Raw genomic sequence first — 20,239 nt, forward strand, 5'->3', positions numbered from 1 at the left:
GCATGTTTCATTTTTGTATCCCTAGTACCCAGCAGTCTTACATATATAGAGTGCTTAATAAGGTTGGATTATTTGATTTGAATTGAATTTGTATCACTCTGTTCCCTCAACATGGTTTATAACTGAGAATTTGCCATGGGAAAATTTCTAGCCCCTACTCCAACCCCGCCCCCGCCACCTCACATCCTGTCTGAGCGCTTCCTGGTGTTCTGATTCAGGCCTAGCAGGATGAAATATGGCCCTATTATTTCAGATTCACAATGAGGTGCTCTACACAGCCTCCCACGATGGCACACTGAGGATCTGGGACATTCATGGAATCTGCAAGCAAAATTTGCGGAGCCGCCCCAAGAGGGAGGTGCTGACCCAGAACCGAAGCACTCCCAAAAGGAGCCTCTCCCAGCTCTTCAACAACAAAGTCGGCTGCACGGTGACTCCAGCCCAGGGTGGGGAGTGTGAGACCATTGAGCTGCTGTGACCATGGAATATATAGAGTTAGCCACTGGTTGCCTAAATCAAACTGTCCTTTGCTATGCAGCAGAAGGGAAGACTAGAAGGTCCCAAGCTGGGAGAGTTTTGAGGTTGTTCAAAGTGAATGTTTGAAAATCCATTTCCTGGACAAGCTCAGGAAATGTGACTCCCGATGGTCATGCTTCATGTTGGTCATGATGGTGCAGAAGTACAACTTCCTTGATTCGTGTGCCACTGGGACTAATAAAGGAGCCTCTGGGACTAGACAAGTTCCCTCTGTATGCTTATTATCATATAATTGTAATTTTAAATTATTTTTAAAAATTCCTCTCTGCAACTAGCTGCTACCCAGCACTAGAGCTCTATTTTCAAGGAAAACAAGAAATGAACAGAAAGGCAAGAAGATTATGCCTTTATTACACTATCTAGCAAGGGGTGAGGTGACCCATCTGCTTTGGGAATTTTCTGTCTCCCTTTTTCTCATCTCCATCCTTCATCCACTCCCAGTTCTTTTCCCTCCCACCTCCTCTCCTTTTCCCTCCACCCCTCTCATTTCTCCCCCCTATTGCCACTGTGTCTTTCTTCTTTTATTTTAACTCACTCCATCTGTTTCTCCATCTTCTCTCTCTCCATTCCTTCACCTTCCAACACACACACACACACACACACACACACACACACACACACACAACCACTCTCTCTGGAACACCAAGTGGACAAGACTGGTTGCTGCAACTTAAGATACTTCTCTCCCAGTTCCCTCTCAATTTCTCTCACTATCATGGCTCAATAACTGATCTCTTATTCTCCTGCTTGGGAGTAAAATCAATCAAACCAATCCCTCCACACTGTGAATCTCCAAATAAAGCCAGAATCTTAACTCCCAAGCTTCATGAGAAGAGAATGGGGGCATTACATTTAAAAAGAAAATTTTTAAAAAGAACCACTGAGTTTGCCATTCTGGTTAGTTTTCTATCATGAAGGAACCTGATAAGAGAACTGAAATACATATCATTTGCTAGTAATGTTTTCTTGATGTGCTTTTCTTGATTTAATTCTGTAGAACTATAGGGCTAAGTTCTATGTTTTGTGTGGAGGACTGTAGAAGATATTGCTGAGGAAGACTGGCTGGCATGATGACTTCAAAGTCTCATCTCTCCTATCAATGCCTTGAGTCACCTCAGACAAGTTAACTTTTCTGATCCACAGGCTCCCAGTTGGCAAAATTAGGTGGAGCAGGCCACAGTGGAATCACAGGAACCCTGAAACTAGTGAAATCAAACTCCAGTAGAACAAGGGCTGCATGTTAATCTAGAAAACCACATGTTTTCTATTTCCCTATTTTGTTAAATATTTCCCAATTACATTTTAATCTAGTCTGTACTGCACTAGGAAGTGATGTGTGCCAAAGGTTTGACATCTCTGCTTTAGACCAACTAAAAGAAGTCCAAGGTCACTACCCAATTGGTGCAACAGGATTAGGATTAAAATTGCAGAGAACTCCTGACTTTCCATGGTACTATATTCTATGATTCCTCTAAAATTCTATTTCATGAAACCCTAGCCTCCCAAACTCTTCAGTTGGGAACATTTTTTGGCTTGTACAGTCTTGTCTCTTAAAATGGAATGTCTCCTTTATTATGCCTTAGCTACAAGATCAGCTGGATGCTCCCTGGCTAGGTTGCCTAATTCTGCCTGATCTAGAAGAGGGATTGTGTCTGGGGGTCAACTTCTCTGTGGACAAGCCATCCAGCCATGCTCCTTCACTCATGCAGATTACTGGAGAGTTGGTTAGTTTGGGTGATGTGGGCATATATACAGGACTCGAAGGACCATGTGTAAGGACTACTAAATCCAAGAGAAAATGAAAGTCTGTAAAAATTAAGGATAAACCCTATAGCTTCCTGGTTTGGTATGTGGAGTGGAGAAATGTAAGACCTCTTGGGATTTTTGACTTGTCTGCACCTGAAAGGGAGACAGCTAGGCTGGTCCAGGTCCTTCTCCGAGGTCTTTCAACTTTAATAAAACAAAGTATTGACAAAGAGAGGTCATAATCCCAGCCTTCAAGGAATTTGAAACCTCACTGAGAAAGTTCAACATACACAAGTAGATGTAAATCATGCAAGTTAATAATAAAAGAGTTGGGATTTAGGGCAGAAAGATCAAAATAATGAAAGAATTGGGCCTTGAAGAATTGGTAAGTTTTGGAGAAGTGGGAGAGAGAAGGGGTGACCCCACTGGAGCAGGGATTGGGGTCTGGCATATTTTGAGGATTTAAGTGTATCATTTTAAGCCAGCTACCATGGAGGATATATTAAAAAAAAAGACTGCTTTCAAAAAGTCTGTAGATTTGTTGAGCTATCTCCTACTAATCCACAAACTTTTATGAAGTGCCTACTCTGAGTCAGGGGCACCATCTTGGGAACTTGGAACTGGCAAGAAAAGGCAGGGCACATCTCTGCTGTCTGGGATGTCTAAGGCATCGCTGCTAAGGGTCTATACACAGATGACCATTGATGGATCACTGTATTTCCTGATGTATACATCAAGATGCTCTTTACCATACCATGGAAGCTAAGTGAAATGAACTCTCTGTCTCCAGCTGCTCAGGCCCTAGGCTAGTCAGAAAAGCAGCCAACAGGAACCTTTCAGGTACAGTACCCTCCTCTTATCTAGAGCACAATGCCATGTGATGCTAAGGAATGATGGCAAAAAACTCATGGAGTTATAAACTTGGCATAGCAATAGCACACAATACAGTACTTCCATTGTCATCTGGACTTTGAGTGACTCATCCAAAGAATTAAAATTAAACCAGAATTTAAATGATATCCTTTCAAACCACCAGGCTAACACCCTGGCATCTGTGACTTCCTGCCTCCATTCTTTGCCAGGATCACACAAGCATTCATGTCTTTGCTCAGACTGGTCGCTTTTCCCCTTTTATCCAAATTCTACCTTTCCTTAAAAGCCAAAAGGACTACCCTCTCCCTGGGGTTTTTATTCTCTTCCCCTCTTCATGGTTTCTTGAGTCTTATGCTTCTTTTGCAGTACCATGATATATAATGAGTGTTTTAAAAATGGGCCATAGGAGGAACCAATGCATCTCACTTATATTTTAAGAAGAGAATGAATTCATATTTACTTAGCTCCCCCAGCTGTTAGCCTACTTCCACTACTGCTTATTTTATTTCCTAAATGGAATTTCTGATTTTTGCTCCTTCCTTACCTTTTATCCAAGGTTCTTAACAATCTGCATTCCTGCACCAACCTGAAAGGCAATTTATTATTTCAGTAACCTATTCTTTGTTAAGTAAGACTGACCCAAAAAAGCTACTCCTAAATTTTGGAACAAGTTCTTATTTCAAGGAATAGGTATTTATGTTCTTTTCTCTGTCCATCTCTTTATGGAATCTTGCAGTAAGGACAGAAACTGGCTTGTACACTATGGTGGTTCTCTTACATTACAATTAAAACAGCATTATGAAGTTTATACCTTTGTGATTTCCTAACCCCAAGATGGTAAATAATCCCTTTAGGATTTAAGATGGTGCTGTAGAAAAAAAGAAGCTAGTCTGCTCATTTTACAACTGTGGACATCACAGACTTCTCATAGCTGGGAACTATCTCCAACATTTTCCCAAACAAAATGAAATCCTGTCATTTCTTTCTGACACACCTTGATACCCACACAGTTGGTTCATAAAGCACAACAAAACTGAAAATATTAAAAAACCTCCTTCGGTTCTTCTGATTAAACATGTGGGGGTCAGGACAAAGAATACATGAGGAATATGCAAATTATGTGTGATTTAAGTGAAGTTCTGATTCATCCAGGTGTCAGAATCCTTAATGGTTTTCATGTCCCAACCTTACCATCCAACTGTACTGAGCAGGGCTAAGCCGATGTGAAGCAGGAAGACCTCTCCCATCTTTATGACAAGAAATGACCCTCACCCATTCAAATTAAACCCACTGCCTAAGTTATTGGGTGTGGTGACTTCAGTCTCAAGCCAATAACCATTAGACTTTGGGGGTCAGCATTTGCCCTCAACTAGTGCAGATCCCACTGATTTTAAGGAGGCTAAGACAAGCCCAAGGACCACACTTGCACTCAGTTTCTCCTTTATATACTTGTTACATAGGAAATTTGTGTGTTATGAAAATGATTTATTCATTTCACTAAACATATGAAATAAACTCTTATATTTCCAAGTTTACAAAAAAAACTGTATGTTTCCACTACATAGTTTTCTCTGCTAGCAATGACATTAAATGACAGTGCAGATTTGGAACAGATTAATTAAAAATAGAATTGCTTTGCTTTAATAACTGAATAAAGTTTGTGAAAAAAACCGTTGTAAAAATTCCTGACCTGAATCTCAAATGCATATTTTACTATATAATCAAAGTATTTAAAAGCTCCAGGTATTCACTATTATTTTATTCTGTACCTGCAGCCCACTCATCTGCCTTTTTTGCATGTAGAATAGAGATTTAAAATAAATTTTAGTGACAATAGCAGCCAAGTTGATACAGGAAGGCACAAGTGCTTAGGAGGCAAGGACAGGCACTATGTGAAAAAAAGAGAATCCTGAATGTAGCTCAGAGGAAAGTGGCCCACAGCTACAAAGCCAGAACCTAAACAGGGCTTGGGGACAACCCGTTTTTTCCAAACAGCTCTCTCTTGGCAGGTGCACCAAAATGATGAGAAGGCCAAGCATGAATGAAGAGGGGAAATGGTAAGTTAGGCCAGAGCTTTTTTATTCCCTCTCACCTCAACTACTAAACATTTCATGGGTTTCTTTGCTCCCTTGTCTTTATAGTCCTTTATCTTCCCTGACATCTATTCTGGGAATGATCAAGTAGTCAAAGCAAGCAATAGGGAGGAAGAAAAAAATGAAGGACTGTATTGGATTTTTTTTTTACAGATAGAATTTATAAGCACAAAATTAAGGTACTTATTTGTCATCTACTTTTTCTGGCTTGTTGATTTTATATTTTCTACATAGGATAAGTACTCAGCAATAACCAATGCTTCATCTTCTAGAGTTGAGTCAAGATAATCTTCTTCATGTTCTGGAATATCACCCAAGATTTCATTGACTGCCTCTGTTTCCATATCTTCATCTGTTGAGGCACTAGAAGTACCTAAAATATTAAAATGGGGAAAAAAGTTAAACAAATAATGGTTTTTCCTAAGTCAGTTTTAGAGTGTATCTTCTGCTAAACACATATTCTCCCAAATTAACAAATACTATGCAAAACCAATAGGCTAAGTTCAGTCTTTCCATCTGCATATTCCAAAGTCATTCTAGTATTCTCCTTTTTAAGAAGCTAAACTGTCTTACCAGCAGAAGAATCTGAAGGAGATTTTGTTGATGAAGCTGAAGAAGAATCTTCAGATGGTATTTGTAAGTCAGGGGGAAGACCTCCTCCATTATGAGCAAGTGTCTGAGCAGCCAGTTGAACATTTCCTCTAAATACTCTGAGAGCTGTCTTGGCTGTCTCAGCTTCAAAACCCATATACACCAACTAAAGTAGAAAAAAGGAAAATTAACAATATTAAGCAGGTTTCTGTAGGGTTTTTATCCCACAACTAATTACCCTAGGCTAATTTTAAAGAAAAATGTCCCTCTCTCTGCAACTCAAGAGGCATTAGTGCTCACCTTATCAATATTTTCTTGAGAAACATGTTCCTGATTGTTGCTAGTCTCAGGATCTGCATCGTTTAGCCACCACATCTGAGGATTACTAAGAAGAATCTAAAATACATAAGAATAATAAACTACTAATCCATATGGAATACAAATGTCATTCCCACACTTAAAGCAGAAATCAAAATCTAGAAAAAGCTACCTTTATATTAAACCCTTGGCAATATAGGCTTATTCATTCTGTTTTTCAAAGGGAACTCTATTCAATCTGCTCTTAAAATGTCAAGCATTGAGAGTTGCCTACCATTTTATAACTCTTTGTAATACATGAAGTACTCTCATTTTCAATACAGTTTTGCTTTGGAAAGTTGTCTTCTGTGCTTAAAGAGGACCAAAATGACATTATATTATGGTCAATGCACAACATGCTTGGATGGCTGATCATAACCAGAAGACTAGTCTATCACAGGTTAGGCACAAATAAGTTTCTTTGGAACCCATATGCCATGCTGGGCAGTCCTGTGATAGTACTTCCAATGTCTCACAATTGAGCTCGAAAGTGTCTTTGTCTTGTTTTGCTTCTTTTAACCATTAAGTGTGAGTTTTCCATAAAATAATCTTAAAAAAATAACATCTGAATAAGTTGGCCAGCCTATGTCATAGAGTTGGACTCTCTGCAGTAGAGTTTGAATGCTTAGCAGTTTGAGAAAGGACCTCAGAGTCCAGTACCTTATCTTGCCAGATGATCTCCAGAAATACAAATCAAATAGAAGCAATTCAATTTTCTAGCATGGCTGATAGCATTAATAAAAGTACTGACCTCCCAGAACTGTTGCAAGGATCAAATGACTCCATATTTCTAAAGGTCTGGTACCTGGTAAACACTTTATAACTGCTTAATGCCACTCCCTTTTCTAAGAATCTGGGGATGGCAGGGGCCTTAAAGAGCATTTTGTTAGGCACTAGATCTAATACCTCTTCTTTTCCACACTTTATTTTAGAGCCTCCCAAACAGCTCTGGCATCATCATTATTATTTTGTATATCTCTGGAAAGTATACTGGCAAGGTAAGTAATTTATCCACAGTAATTTATCCTTTTTTACTGATTTCTATCTTGATGGTGTTAGACCATAATTAGCACAAGCAGCAGAGAATCCATCCATACTGTAAGTCACACACCAACTTTCCCTCCCATTTTAATCTTTTTTGTTTTGTTTTGTTTTTTTGCAAGGCAAATGGGGTTAAGTGGCTTGCCCGAGGCCACACAGCTAGGTCATTATTAAGTGTCTTGAGGCTGGATTTGAACTCAGATACTCCTGACTCCAGGGCCGGTGCTCTATCCACTGCGCTACCTTAGCTGCACCCCCCTTCCCATTTTAATCTTGATGTGACAAGTTATTTCACTTGTGGTAACTGACCTTGATGCCAGCATCTGACAACATCACTAAAAACATGCTATAAAAAGCATGAGAACAAGCAAGCAACCATCCTTCACAGAACCTGTGCAGAAAGCATGCCATCATGAAATTGGTGTTCCATACTGATAGACTTCTTCAGGCAACCAAATTTTGCTATGAAATTCTACAAGACCTTGGTCAGATCAACAAATATGTACAAACCTCTGTTCTGTTTAAAAATGTCATTAATCTTTTATTGTGGAACTTGCATTATATTAGGTGATCCTTAATTTCTGTTCTAGAGGCATGATGAATATTCTTGGAAAGGGAAAGAAATGGAGCATTGGAGGTTTTATATGCTTGCAAACCTGAGTTAGCAGAACTCATGGTCATGAGTTTCCCAGAGGTGGTGGGTGTTCTCCAAGGCCTAGATGGTCAAGTGTCCTTCATTCTCGAAGGGATACCATGACAAGCACAAGAATTGGAGTTGAGTCACCTGGGTGCAATGGACAGGTATGAATCAGGACAACTAGGGCAGTTAGTCACTTAACCTGATTGCCTCATATCCAGGGACATCTCTAGTCATCCTGATTCATCTCTGGCCACTGGATCCACATGGTTCTGGAGGAGAAAGTGAAGTTGGTGAATTAGCACAGCACCCCCTTACTCATCCAATTCATATGCTTGTCATGGCATCACTTCCCTGATGTCATGGTCTTCTTTGAAAATGAAGGACATGGGGTGGCTAGGTGGCGCAGTGGATAGAGCACTGGCCCTGGAGTCAGGAGTACCTGAGTTCAAATCTGGCCTTAGACACTTAGTAATTACCTAGCTGTGTGGCCTCGGGCAAGCCACTTAACCCCATTGCCTAGCAAAAACCTAAAAAGAAAATGAAGGACAAACATTATGCTCGAAAATTCATATAATAATAATAATAATAATAAGACCTATCTTTCCATTTACCTTGAGTGCTTCATCCAGGTTTCCTCTTGCCTGATGGAGAGCTTCTTTTGCAGCATGAGCCGAGTAGCCCATTCCTTTCAAAGAGTTTATGTTCTCTAGTCGTCTTTTTCTCTTTTCTTTTTCTTCTTTCTTTATTTGGGCAATTTCCTTTAGGAGACAAATCAAGCACAATGAAGTTACAGTGACCAATACTTGATCAATAATATGTATGCCTAGACACTGAGTTCAACTCCTATATCTGAGTCCTCTCTAATTAATTACTGTTCTCAGCATACAACCTCAAGAAATAAATAAGAATTTTCAATTTATCTACTTAATGTTCCAGAAATTCTCATTATGAGTAACCATAAATATACATTTCAAAATTTTAAAAACTTCATTCTACTCTGAGTAGGAAGAACCACTATTTAAATCATTCACAGATAATCCTCACCAAATCCTCCCTTTCTCCAGGCCTAGCCATCAATCTTTATCTTTTTCTTTCACAAGAGCAGGCTGTATAACTGGGATCTTAGGAGATTTACTATGAAGTTTTCTAAATCCATGCTTTAGGCATCCCCTAGATTGCTTGGCAATATAAAATAAACAAAAAAAGTAGAGAAATGGAAACCTCTCTCTACTTAATCTCAATCCAGCCATGTTGTATGAAATACAGAAAGCAGAACTAGGTCATTGTATACTCTCTATATATTTGTATACTCTATAAATATATGTATAATTTTCCACTCTTCTCAAACATCAATGGATCAAATAGTTTGGTCACTACCTGTTCAAGGACAGAACATGTATCTTTGACAGACTTATAAGTACCTCTCTTCGATTGGTAATATGGGTAGCAGCATGATCTACATTCCCATCACAAGCCCTCAAGCCAAGTCGAGCTTCCTGAGCAGTAAATCCCAATTGTAACAAACTGTGAACTTTTAGAGGATCTATGGACAGTTCTTCATAGAGTTGCTGTGCCTATCAAAGGGGGAAAAAAAGAAAGCAGATGAGTAAAGCATCAATAGAGTATACCAAAATCATAAGCTATACTTGTCACAAGTAACTCACAAGTAACAAATACAGTCACGATCAATTTTTAGGATCTTCATGCCAAGTGTACTTAAAACCTTTTCTCAACACCTACAGCTAACCTATTTCACCAAGAAGACTGAAGCTGTTTGATGAGTTTCTCATCCTTTGATTCCTTAAACCTTCATTTAACTTTTGTTCCCATTTGTCCCATAATTCTCTTAAGTCACAGGAGATCTCCCCATAGAAAAACCTAATCAATCCTTCTATCTGAACCCTAGGCCCAAGGCCTTCCTACTTCCCCTTGATTCTAGTATCTTTCCATCTGTGTACACTGTCAAGCTTTCCTAATTCTAAATGCTTGAAGCCCATTTATTTTCCAATCCACATCTACAATCCCCTCCTGCAAGTTTGCAAAATGCTTTCCTTATCACAAAGTAGGTAGTGAGAGTACTGTTTTATTCCCCCCATATAGCCAGAGTGACAAATGTATATTTGCATCTACATATTCTGACCAAGTTCATCTTTTATCTCTATTTCTTCCCTACCCACTTTCTCTTCAACCTCTTATAATAAAACCTCTGGTGAAAATGCTCTAAGATACCAATGATCCTCCTTCCTTGTTAAGTCCTTATGTCTCTCAACCCTATTTCCTCCCTCACCTCACACCTCAGTTACTAAATGATTTTGATGCCATCTTTAGGATATCCCTTACACCTATCCTCACCACCATCCTTCCAATTATCTTATTATCAAAATCTTTTTAGATCTGTTGTCACTCCACTACTCAAAAATCTTAAATAACTCAACCCTGCCTCATAAATATGTCTTTGCCTAGAATCAAGGCTCTCTTCAGAATGGCAGAAACCTCTTTTCAGTCTTATATTATTTCACTTTATATGTTCTGTCTTAGAAGAGCCAGCCTTCTTCCTTACTCCCAATCCCTCTGCTTACCATTCCTTTGTTTAAGTTCTTCCCTTTCCCACTAAACTTATGTAAAACTTTAAATACTAAATCCAATGTCACTTTTCCCAGTAAATTCTCCAAGATCCCCAAGCTGCTAATGACTTTTCTACTCAGACCTTCATAAACCTGGTTTGTAACTTTGTAATGCACTTATTATTTGTCTTTTAACTACTAGTTTTGGAGAGTACTTGTCTACTGTTTATTGGCAAAACAAATAATAGTGTTTGAATAATTACAATTAACTTACCTTATTGAGATATTCAGAAGCCTCTTCCCCATTACCACTATGATAGTTTCTTATACCTTGAAGCAAGTAAAGTCTTAAAAATAGTACCTTCTCTCTCCCATAACTTCCCTAAGGAAAGGGGAAAAATAATCAAAAATTAGAATACCTTATATTACTAGACTTAATATGTCCATATACTTACATAACACTTCCACTGAAATTCCTTTTTTGCAAGAAACAAGCTAGAAAGTTAATTTAAATAGATCATATTAATCTGAGTTAAGAGAAAAGAACACAGGGCAGCCAGTCAGAAGACAAAGGTTCCTACTCCAGGTCTGTCAATAGCAGCTTAGCTATGTTATCTTGGGAAAAACACAATCTCCCTCTGTTTCAGTCTCATAAAGATGTAACAACAAATTCATTTTGCATTTGGGAGACAACCAAAAGTTTCAGAAGTCAAATGAACTTTTTTAGCTTTTAAGGAAAAGAAAGTGGGGTGAAGCATTGTGGCTCGACTAGAAGAGGGATACTACATTAGAATTACAGAGGGACTACTGAAAAATCTGGAAAAATCCTCTAGCAAAGCTAGTTCCTTCAGTCTAGTTACCTCCTAGGCTAGATGGAGACTTGGCTCAGAAGCAAAGACCTTGGTTCTTTTGGATCCAACTCCCATCTACCTCTCTTTCTACCCTTACATTTAGGGAACAGAATCAAGATACATATGTTAAAGACTTAGAAGTACACAAAGCTGAGGTGAATCACCATTTGGGAGGTAGTCTAGGATTATGAACTTCAAGTAAAAGATTCATGCAGAAGAAGTTTATAATTTCTCATATACTAAGTATCATGAAGTCACCAGATTGTCAAACCCTGAATTAATGAACTTTTAAAGGTGCCTAGTAGTGGAGGCAAGACTAGAGCGCAAATTTCCTGCATTCTGCTAATTCTTTAAAAGTTGATCACCTGCATATTGCAGGTATTGTCCTCTCTCAAAACAATTAACTGCTTTAAATATTACAAATTACCAAAACTGAAAATGAACAAGATGTTGATTTTGAAAGTAATAAAGTAGACTCATCTAAAATAGACTCTTACCTAAAGATTTTAGACCAGATTCTATGGGGCTGCCTTTTACTAATGGCATCAACATTATCCCTATTCCTGAAATATCTCTTCAAAATCTTCCATCCAATGCTAGTTTATTCCATGTCTAGCTGGACAGTTCATAATTAAGATAATTGGAGATGTGGGGAGAAAGAACAACAAAACCTGCACCTATTTGTAATTTACAATTCATCTAAAATGTCTAGACTATTTTCAGCCTAGGTACGTAATAAAAGCACCTACCTCCCAGAACTGTTTCAAGGATCAAATGACTGTATTTCTAAAGGTCTTAATAACTGCTTAATGCCACTCCCTTTTCTAAAGATCTGGGGATGATAGCAGGGGCCTTAAGGAGTATTTTGCACAATGCTTCCTTCCACCCCCCTCCATGCTCCAGAGCAAATGACTTGTCCAAGGTTATAGTGGTGCAAGGAACAGAACTGAACTTGTTCACTACACTATGGAGTCTTTCGAGACAAAAAAACTTACAGAGACATGACTGCATACAGTTTCAGAGGGAAAAGTTCAGGAACTGGATTTTTACAAGCAAGAACTATCAAATTGGAGCTAGCTAAAATGTAATAGGTACCTTATTGGTAACAAGTTTTCTTTCCCTAAAGCCATTCAAGCAAAATCTAATCTATCAACTTTTGGAAACACAGTAAAAAGGCTTTGTGCACTGGGCAGGGTTAGCCTAGATGATCACAAAGATTCTTTTCAATTCTGATATTTTGTATCAGCAAATTTGAGTCCCAATTCAGATGCTTATCTCAAAAAAGGAAAGTCTAGTTCAGTGGATCTGATGGAATTTCCTCTGCACAGGAAATTAGGATTAAACCCCTAAACCTGTGCAATTTATTGTTAAATTTTAAAAAATTGTTTTCATTAAATGTAGGTTACTCATCTATACAATGGGGATAGTTATTATGAGGAAAGCATTTGTAAAGGTTAAAAGTGTGCTATTATTTTTTTAATTTTTAAAATTTTTGTTTTTATTTAAGGCAATGGGGTTAAGTGACTTGCCCAAGGTCACGCAGCTAGGGAATTATGTATCTGAGGCCACATTTGAACTCAGGTCCTCTTGACCCCAGAGCGGGTGCTCTATCCACTGCTCCAAAAGTGTGCTATTATTATAATAGTTACTAAAATAAAATAATATTAATAATATTATATTCCTTGAAGTGAAGAAGTAGTAGAATTAGAAATAGAACTTAAAACAAATTTGTCTTAGGGAACATTAAGCAGTAATGTTCTTGAGGGATACGTGACATATATGTAAAGTCTACAGGATATAGAGAAGTCACATGTTTCTTTTGACTAATGGAGATTGCAAAGGTGGTCCCAGAGTTACCTAAACTGTCAACACCCTGGGGTCTAAGTTCTACATGGGCAGTAATAATGAAGCCCAAAGACCTATTACATGCAAGGTATTTTAAAGGCTTTAAAAATGATTTTTAAACGAAGTATGAAATTGCAAGAAACTGCAAACTACTATGAAAGCACTATTGAGATTGTGTAGTTACCAATTTTGTACCCAGACCGAACAACATGCAATATAATCTCAAACAAGCCATAGTTCAAATCAACATACTTTTATATGAACTAGTCTTTGATGGTTTTCCCCATAGCAGTTTTTAAAGCATTTTTGGGCCATATTTAGCTTTCTTTCTGCATCATCAAGGCATTCCAGCTGTCCCAGACGGAAGTAACACCACACTATATCCAGCTGAAGAACTGCATAATTATCTACAGTATCCAACAGTTCTCTGCAACATTCACTGTAAAAGAGAAAGTAATAATTTTCATCATGTCTAGTTTTACTGAACTTTTTATTTTTCTAAATTAAAGTAGAAAGCAACTTCAAAAAAGCAAATTTATAGACTTGCAATTTTGTCTGTGAAGACTATATGTTTTACAGTGAAGTTCTCAACAATTATGGGGCAAGAACCTCCTTATCCAAGGCATCCAGATCAATTGGGATGGTGGGGTGGGAGGGTGAGCAGAGCTGAACTAGTAAAAAGGGTGCAAAATAATCTGCCCAAGCTTCCTTCTTGCACCTAGTTTATCACACTGGTCTCCACAATTAATCTTTTGGGATTTTTAAAGACTTTCTCTGTACCTTTGTACTATTATCAAGTATAGATTAGATGCATAAATTAGGATGATAATATAATAATACAATGATAATACAAGTAGTTGGAATTTGATCCTGGGTCTAACTATAATTCTAAGGACTGAGGCTGCATCATGTGATACATTACATTTTTTTAAATCCAAAAGGCAAAGTAAAGAAGGAGGAAAATTTGTATTTCAAAGTAAAATATTTTTCATCAATTGATGTACCTGGTCCTTCCAGTGTTAAGTGATTACTAAATGAAAATTTAAAATGTCGAATCTAGGCAAAACAAAGATTGGCTTCACATTCTTTTCAATGTGTCTTAATGATTCCCTCCCATTGCCAATATACAGGGAAGAATCTCATGTTTATGATTTACACCTTCCATTTTGCTCCTGAACTCAAGGAGCTGACATTCTTAACTTACTAAAACCTTCTGCAATGAAACTCAGTTTACTACAGATATAACCAATTCTGCAAGTTTGGGAGACATTTAGACCCCTCATTTTGCTAAGGACGAAACCATCTATCTACAGGCTGAATCGGGATTTGAACCCATATCCCCAGACTCCAAATCATTTGTCTGTCCTGATAGCTTCCTTTTATTCATTTTCATGTAACCCCAATCCTGATGCTTCAGCATTGAGGAAGAAAAATTTAGTCATCCAGGAATGGGGCATTAGTACATCTTGTCCTAGTTCTGGCTCTGAAAACTGTTTAGACAAGTCACTTAACCATTTAGGGTCTCAGTTTTCTCAATTGTAAATTGTGAATGTTAACAACCTGACCTTTATCTTTGACAGGTTAAAGACAAAAGTGGTGCAACTGCTGGGATACACAGTCAGGAGAGAACTTAGAGATCATCACCTATGTATATATTCTTAAAGTTTAGGAGCTCTAGTTAGACATAGACTGAGATCTCCCCAGAGGCCTTTACAGAAAGAATGTTGTTGAGTATATTGAAGAATATTCTTGTTAAGGTATGAATTGGATTAGCTGTCCTCTGAAATCTGAAAGTCTTTTCAACATTGACATTTTATGATTCTATGAATGTATGTAGGACCCATGAATGAGATAGCTAAAAAGTAACCTGAGGGTAGAAATCACTAACATCTGGGTTGGGAGAAGTGAGAGATCACAAAAGGCCTTATGTAGAAAGTAGTGCTTAAGTTGAGAAGGAACAGTCAGGGCAGACACACAAGTTGGAAGATGATAATAGCTGATTTGGACATTTGGGATGAGAATGGGGGCTTACAAACCTGAGTGGAAGAAGGACAGTGCCTTCGACAGGAATAGGTACATATGCCTATTTCAGCAAAAACATTTGGTCTAGACCTGTGATATCATTTTATGAGAAATTCCACTTAATTAGCACCTCTAATGGAGATGATTCTCCAATCGATTTACCTAACTCTAACTTTTCTCCTGATCTTTAGTCTCACATCTCCAACTGCCTTTTGGTTATCTCGAAGTGGATGTTCCATAGACATCTTAAACTCAAACGTAACTATCCTCTCCCTAATCTCCCTGGTTCCACTATCATCCTAGTTACCCAGATTCAAAACCTAGGTATTATCCTTGATTCCACTATCAAATTGATCTTCACAGAGTACAGATAGGTTCATATACTTTATTTAATATGCCCCAGTGACTCCATTATCAACTCCAGAATCAAATGTAAAATACTCAGCTTTTAAAGCCCAGTATATAATCAAGTCTCTTCCTAAATTTTCACTCTTACAACTTACCAATTCCCTTTGAATACTCTGTGATCCAGTGACACTAATCTTGTTCCTCTCACAAGATAGCCTACTTCATTACTTTAACTTTTCTCCAATGCTTAGAATACTCTCCCTTCTCATAGCTTCATTTCCCTCTGGCTGCATTTCTTTGAGTTCTCCACCTTGTCCACAGAAACCTTATCACCCTGCAAGATCAAATTTGTTCTGGTACTCACATCTCATCAACATCCTCAGTCTTTCTGACTGATGGGCAGGAGCAATGAGCTTCCAAATCTATATTTAAGCAGGGAGCCCAGGACAGTCATCTCTTCATTTCTCACTGAGTCTACTTCTTTGAGTTCTCCACATTGCTCCCATCTGTCCCACTACCTTCTCTCCATCCTCCCCACCCCACTTTAGTTTCCTTTTGTGTGTTATCTTTCCCCATTAGATTGCAAAGTTTCCTGAGGTCAGAGACTGTCTTTTTCATATGGTTTTCAAAATTTAGCAGTATGCACAATACATAGTGAGCACCTGATAAATGTTTACTGACTGACTCATATCTTTCTCCTAGCTTTCCTCAGGTCCCCACTAAAATCCTGCTTTCTACAAGAAGACACACTTATACATTATTTTTTTTTTTATTTTTAGGTTTTTGCAAGGCAAACGGGGTTAAGTGGCTTGCCCAAGGCCACACAGCTAGGTAATTATTAAGTATCTGAGACTGGATTTGAACCCAGGTACTCCTGACTCCAGGGCCAGTGCTTTATCCACTACGCCACCTAGCCGCCCCTCACACTCATACATTATCAAGAAAAATAATCTATAACCTGTAGGTTGCCTCATGGTACAAAGGAAAGAGACTTTTGATTATATTATTAGCTCAACTACTCTAAATCTGACCAAAACATCGTCAAGAAGGTAAGATTGTTGAAAAACCATTCAAAGCATCCCAAAGTCATACATTTAGGATTTTTCATATCACTAGTCCTTTACACTATCATGGATAATTGAAAATTTACTAAACATGTTGTTTCTCAAGTGGCACATTATAACAATTTGCATTCATTCCTGTGGAAATCAAAACCCTGAAAAACCTCCGCAAACTAAATGATAGTGAATACTGACAAGTAACATTGTATAAAGCAGATACAGATGCAAAAACAGTGTACTCCTATAATGTACTACAGAAACTGTGAATTTAAAAGAAATAATATTCTAAATACGAAAATACTCCTTGCTGCTTTTTCATTGTTTCTCCTGGATGCAAATCTCTAAGGTCTTTACCCCTACAGTCCAGCAAATGACAACTGCTACCAACAAGTTGAATGGAAATTTCTAGCCAATAATCCAGATCAGCTCCAGAGTGTCTGAATTCACCTAAGAACTTGAATAAGACTCCTAGTCATTTTTCAGAGTTAACTCCAGAACTAAGATACAAACAGTCTTGTACTGAAGGATGATCTCTGGGCTTCTGATATGCTCAGAGGAATCCTTTATAGAAGACAATCTTATGTGGAATTGAGTTATTCACTTTATGGAATAGAAGGTCTTCAACATACTTAAGACAAAAAAAAAAGTATCTGATAACCTAGGAGTTACTACAGAGTTAGGAAGATGATTTTGAAAACTCAGATATATCTTAGTGAAACAGAACAGACTTTCACTGGTGTGTGTTCAAAAGCTGTTCCAAAATTCAAGATGATGAAGAGGTGCTCATCATTAACTCTTACTCCTTTTCCTGAAGCCAGGTATCCAACTAAACTAGAGATGTCTATTTCTTTGATGTAAGTCTTAGGCATTATAACCGAGTTTGTTTCAATGCTTCAGTGCCAGAAAACAAGCAAAGATTAAAGATGTTTTATTGTTTATTTTTTCTTTCTTAGAAGAAACAGAGAGATCTTTGAGTCAGGATACTATGATATATTCAACAGATCTTTGTACAACACTGTCCTCTGGATCCAAGCTATGGTCAAAAGCATATTAATAAGAAGAATTTGTGCAGAAATTTAAGTTTAAAGAAGTAATATTCACTTAAGGGCCCACTTTACCTTAAATATGGGAAGAAAAAGTTTTGTGTCATTTCTCTTAAAATTAAGGAGTCCAAAGACTCTTACCAGAAGTATTTGTCAGCATCCAGCAAACATGGCAATGCTATTCCATATTCTTTTCTTTTCAGAAATGCACGACCCTTTTCATGATATCCCATTGCTAACATAAGGGCCTAGAGGGAAAAATGGATTGGAAAAGGTCCCTTTTAATAATAATTCAAGGGCAATGAAAACTTTCCATTTATATTTCTAAAAACAAAATATAAAAATGTATCATTCATTATCAACCAAGGAAGATCCTAACCAAATCTAAAAGCCAAATGAAGCAAAAATTTAAAAAAAGCTGACGTCTACAGAATTTATTTTAAATAGTAAGAGATTTCAAGAGATGCATACCACAATTTTTTTTGGGGGGGGGTTTAGGTTTTTGAAAGGCAAATGGGGTTATGTAGCTTGCCCAAGGCCACACAGCTAGGTAATTATTAAGTGTCTGAGGCCGGATTTGAACTCAGGTACTCCTGACTCCAGGGCCGGTGCTCTATCCACTGCGCCACCTAGCCACCCCTTGAATGATTTATATAGGTAAATTCTTCAGCTTATTTACTCAAATGACAAAGTTCATTAGCTTTCATCCTAAAATGGTTTTAGATGCATGAAAGTTTGTCATTTAGATAGTTTTTTTTTTAATTTTCCAAAGAACTTTTTAGTAGGATTAGAAATATCAGTGCTGGGGGCAACTAAGTGGTGCAGTGGATAGAGCACCGGCCCTGGAGTCAGGAGTACCTGAGTTCAAATCCGGCCTCAGACACTTAATAATTACCTAGCTGTGTGGCCTTGGGCAAGCCATGTAACACCATTGCCTTGCAAAAACTAAAAAAAAAAAAGATAGTAAAGTCCTCCACTACTAAATTCCTCATAAATATAGACAACATTAAAAGAGAGTGCCTATATTTTGTGCTCTTTTAAAAGTCACAGAATTAATTCCTCCTGGGAACACTTCCACATTACAATTATTACATGCCCTATTTCTAGGTCCATGAACAGAAGAAATCTATTATTTGATCCTATGTATCATACAGAGATCAAATGGCTAGATAAAACTTCACATTTTTATTTACACAAAATCAGATAATGAACAACAAACCTCCTATTACTTACTTTTTTTTCTGCTGTGGGAATTTTGATTGATCTGCCTGTTTGATTAGCAATTTCTAAGTATGGAGTTGTTTCAGGATCCACAGTCTCAGCTATAATAAAAAAAAATAAACTTCCATTAGTCAAATGATATAGAACAATATAGAAACCAAACTGTCAAGAGCAGAGGGTTCCAAAAATTAAAAGATAAGAAACATGCTAAGCCACTGAAATGTGCTTGTGTTTTGCTGTCACCCCCCCCCAAAATTTTATTTTTATAAATAGAAGGTGGAAAGCAGATCCTCATATGCTTACCTCTCTGTGCTAGTATTTCTAGGCCTCTCTTTGTTCTTTGCATTCTCTTTTCTTTTTTGTCAGCTTCATTCTGCTCTAGTTCCTCTTCCTGAAGATTTCTTCGTGCATCCTCTTCTGACTGCTTGAGTTCAAGCACCATAGCTTTTACATTGTGTGTAACCCCTTGCTCTTCCAGGGTTTTCCCTAAAGAATTAGAGTTAAAGACGAGGAGAAATAATCAGTCTACTCACTCACAGACCTCTCATAAAGCTCATCAGCTGCAGAATTTCCTCTTTGAACCTCAGTTCCTTCACCTATTTTTTTGTTTTGCTGTTTATCAGTCATGTCTGACTGTGACCCCATTTGAGGTTTTCTTGGCAAAAAAAAAAGAGTATTTTGCCATTTCTTCCTCCAACTTATTTTACAAATGAGGAAATTGAGGCAAATAAGTTAAAGTGATTTGCCTAGGGTCAAACAGTCAAGTAAGTGTCTGAGGTCAGATCTGAACTTGGGGAGATGAATTTTCCTGACTTCAGGCCCAGCAATCTATCCACTGTGCCACTTATTTTGTCTCCTATAAAATAAGAGTTAATATGTCTTAAATCAAACATTTTGCAAGATTTCTCTAAGGAATGAGCTTTAAAAACTTTATAATACTATTGAAATGTAAATGAATGAAAAAGCATCTAGGTGGCATCTAGAAATAGAACTGGGCTGGAGACAAGAAGACCCAAGTACAAATCCTGCCTCACACACACAAAATGTGTGACCCTGGGCAAGTCAAATAAACTCTGTTCACTCAGTTTCCATATCTTTAAAATAGGAGTAAAAATAGCACCTACCTCTCAAGGTTGTGAGAATAAAATGAGATTACATTGTTAAAGAAATCTGTAAACCTAAAAACATTATGCAAATGCTACTGTTGTTGTTACTAAGCATTTACATATAAAAAAGACAAAGTCCCTGGCCCTCAAGGGATTTGCATGGACTAAGACAAAACACATATTTGGGAGAAATGGACATGGAATAATATTTACAGGGATGATGAGTGGAATCAAAGTACAGTGATAGTCAGCTTTTCCAGGAGAGATCACTGAGTAGATCTGACTATAGTTCCAAGACTG

General features: G+C 37.7%; 2 protein-coding genes across 4 annotated transcripts in view; one reads left to right on the forward strand and one right to left on the reverse strand.

The window, feature by feature from the left end:
* The window catches only part of WDR86 (WD repeat domain 86), a 52,416-nt gene extending 47,576 nt beyond the window's left edge, over positions 1-4,840 (forward strand). For both annotated transcript variants that reach the window (XM_074193323.1, XM_074193324.1), the window contains one exon: positions 254-4,840. In XM_074193323.1, coding sequence (XP_074049424.1) covers positions 254-478 — 225 coding nt within the window. In that variant the 3' untranslated portion in view covers positions 479-4,840. The remainder of the gene's footprint in view (positions 1-253) is intronic.
* NUB1 (negative regulator of ubiquitin like proteins 1) overlaps positions 4,663-20,239 on the reverse strand; it is a 44,885-nt gene continuing 29,308 nt past the window's right edge. For both annotated transcript variants that reach the window (XM_074193321.1, XM_074193322.1), the window contains exons 6-15: positions 19,137-19,319; positions 18,846-18,934; positions 17,754-17,860; positions 13,391-13,577; positions 10,717-10,824; positions 9,300-9,452; positions 8,490-8,636; positions 6,141-6,236; positions 5,823-6,006; positions 4,663-5,622 (exon numbers count right to left, since the gene is read on the reverse strand). In XM_074193321.1, coding sequence (XP_074049422.1) covers positions 5,444-5,622; positions 5,823-6,006; positions 6,141-6,236; positions 8,490-8,636; positions 9,300-9,452; positions 10,717-10,824; positions 13,391-13,577; positions 17,754-17,860; positions 18,846-18,934; positions 19,137-19,319 — 1,433 coding nt within the window. In that variant the 3' untranslated portion in view covers positions 4,663-5,443. The remainder of the gene's footprint in view (positions 5,623-5,822; positions 6,007-6,140; positions 6,237-8,489; positions 8,637-9,299; positions 9,453-10,716; positions 10,825-13,390; positions 13,578-17,753; positions 17,861-18,845; positions 18,935-19,136; positions 19,320-20,239) is intronic.

The sequence above is a fragment of the Macrotis lagotis genome, chromosome 7 (genome assembly GCF_037893015.1).
Source record: "Macrotis lagotis isolate mMagLag1 chromosome 7, bilby.v1.9.chrom.fasta, whole genome shotgun sequence".
Taxonomy (NCBI): Eukaryota; Metazoa; Chordata; class Mammalia; order Peramelemorphia; family Peramelidae; genus Macrotis; species Macrotis lagotis.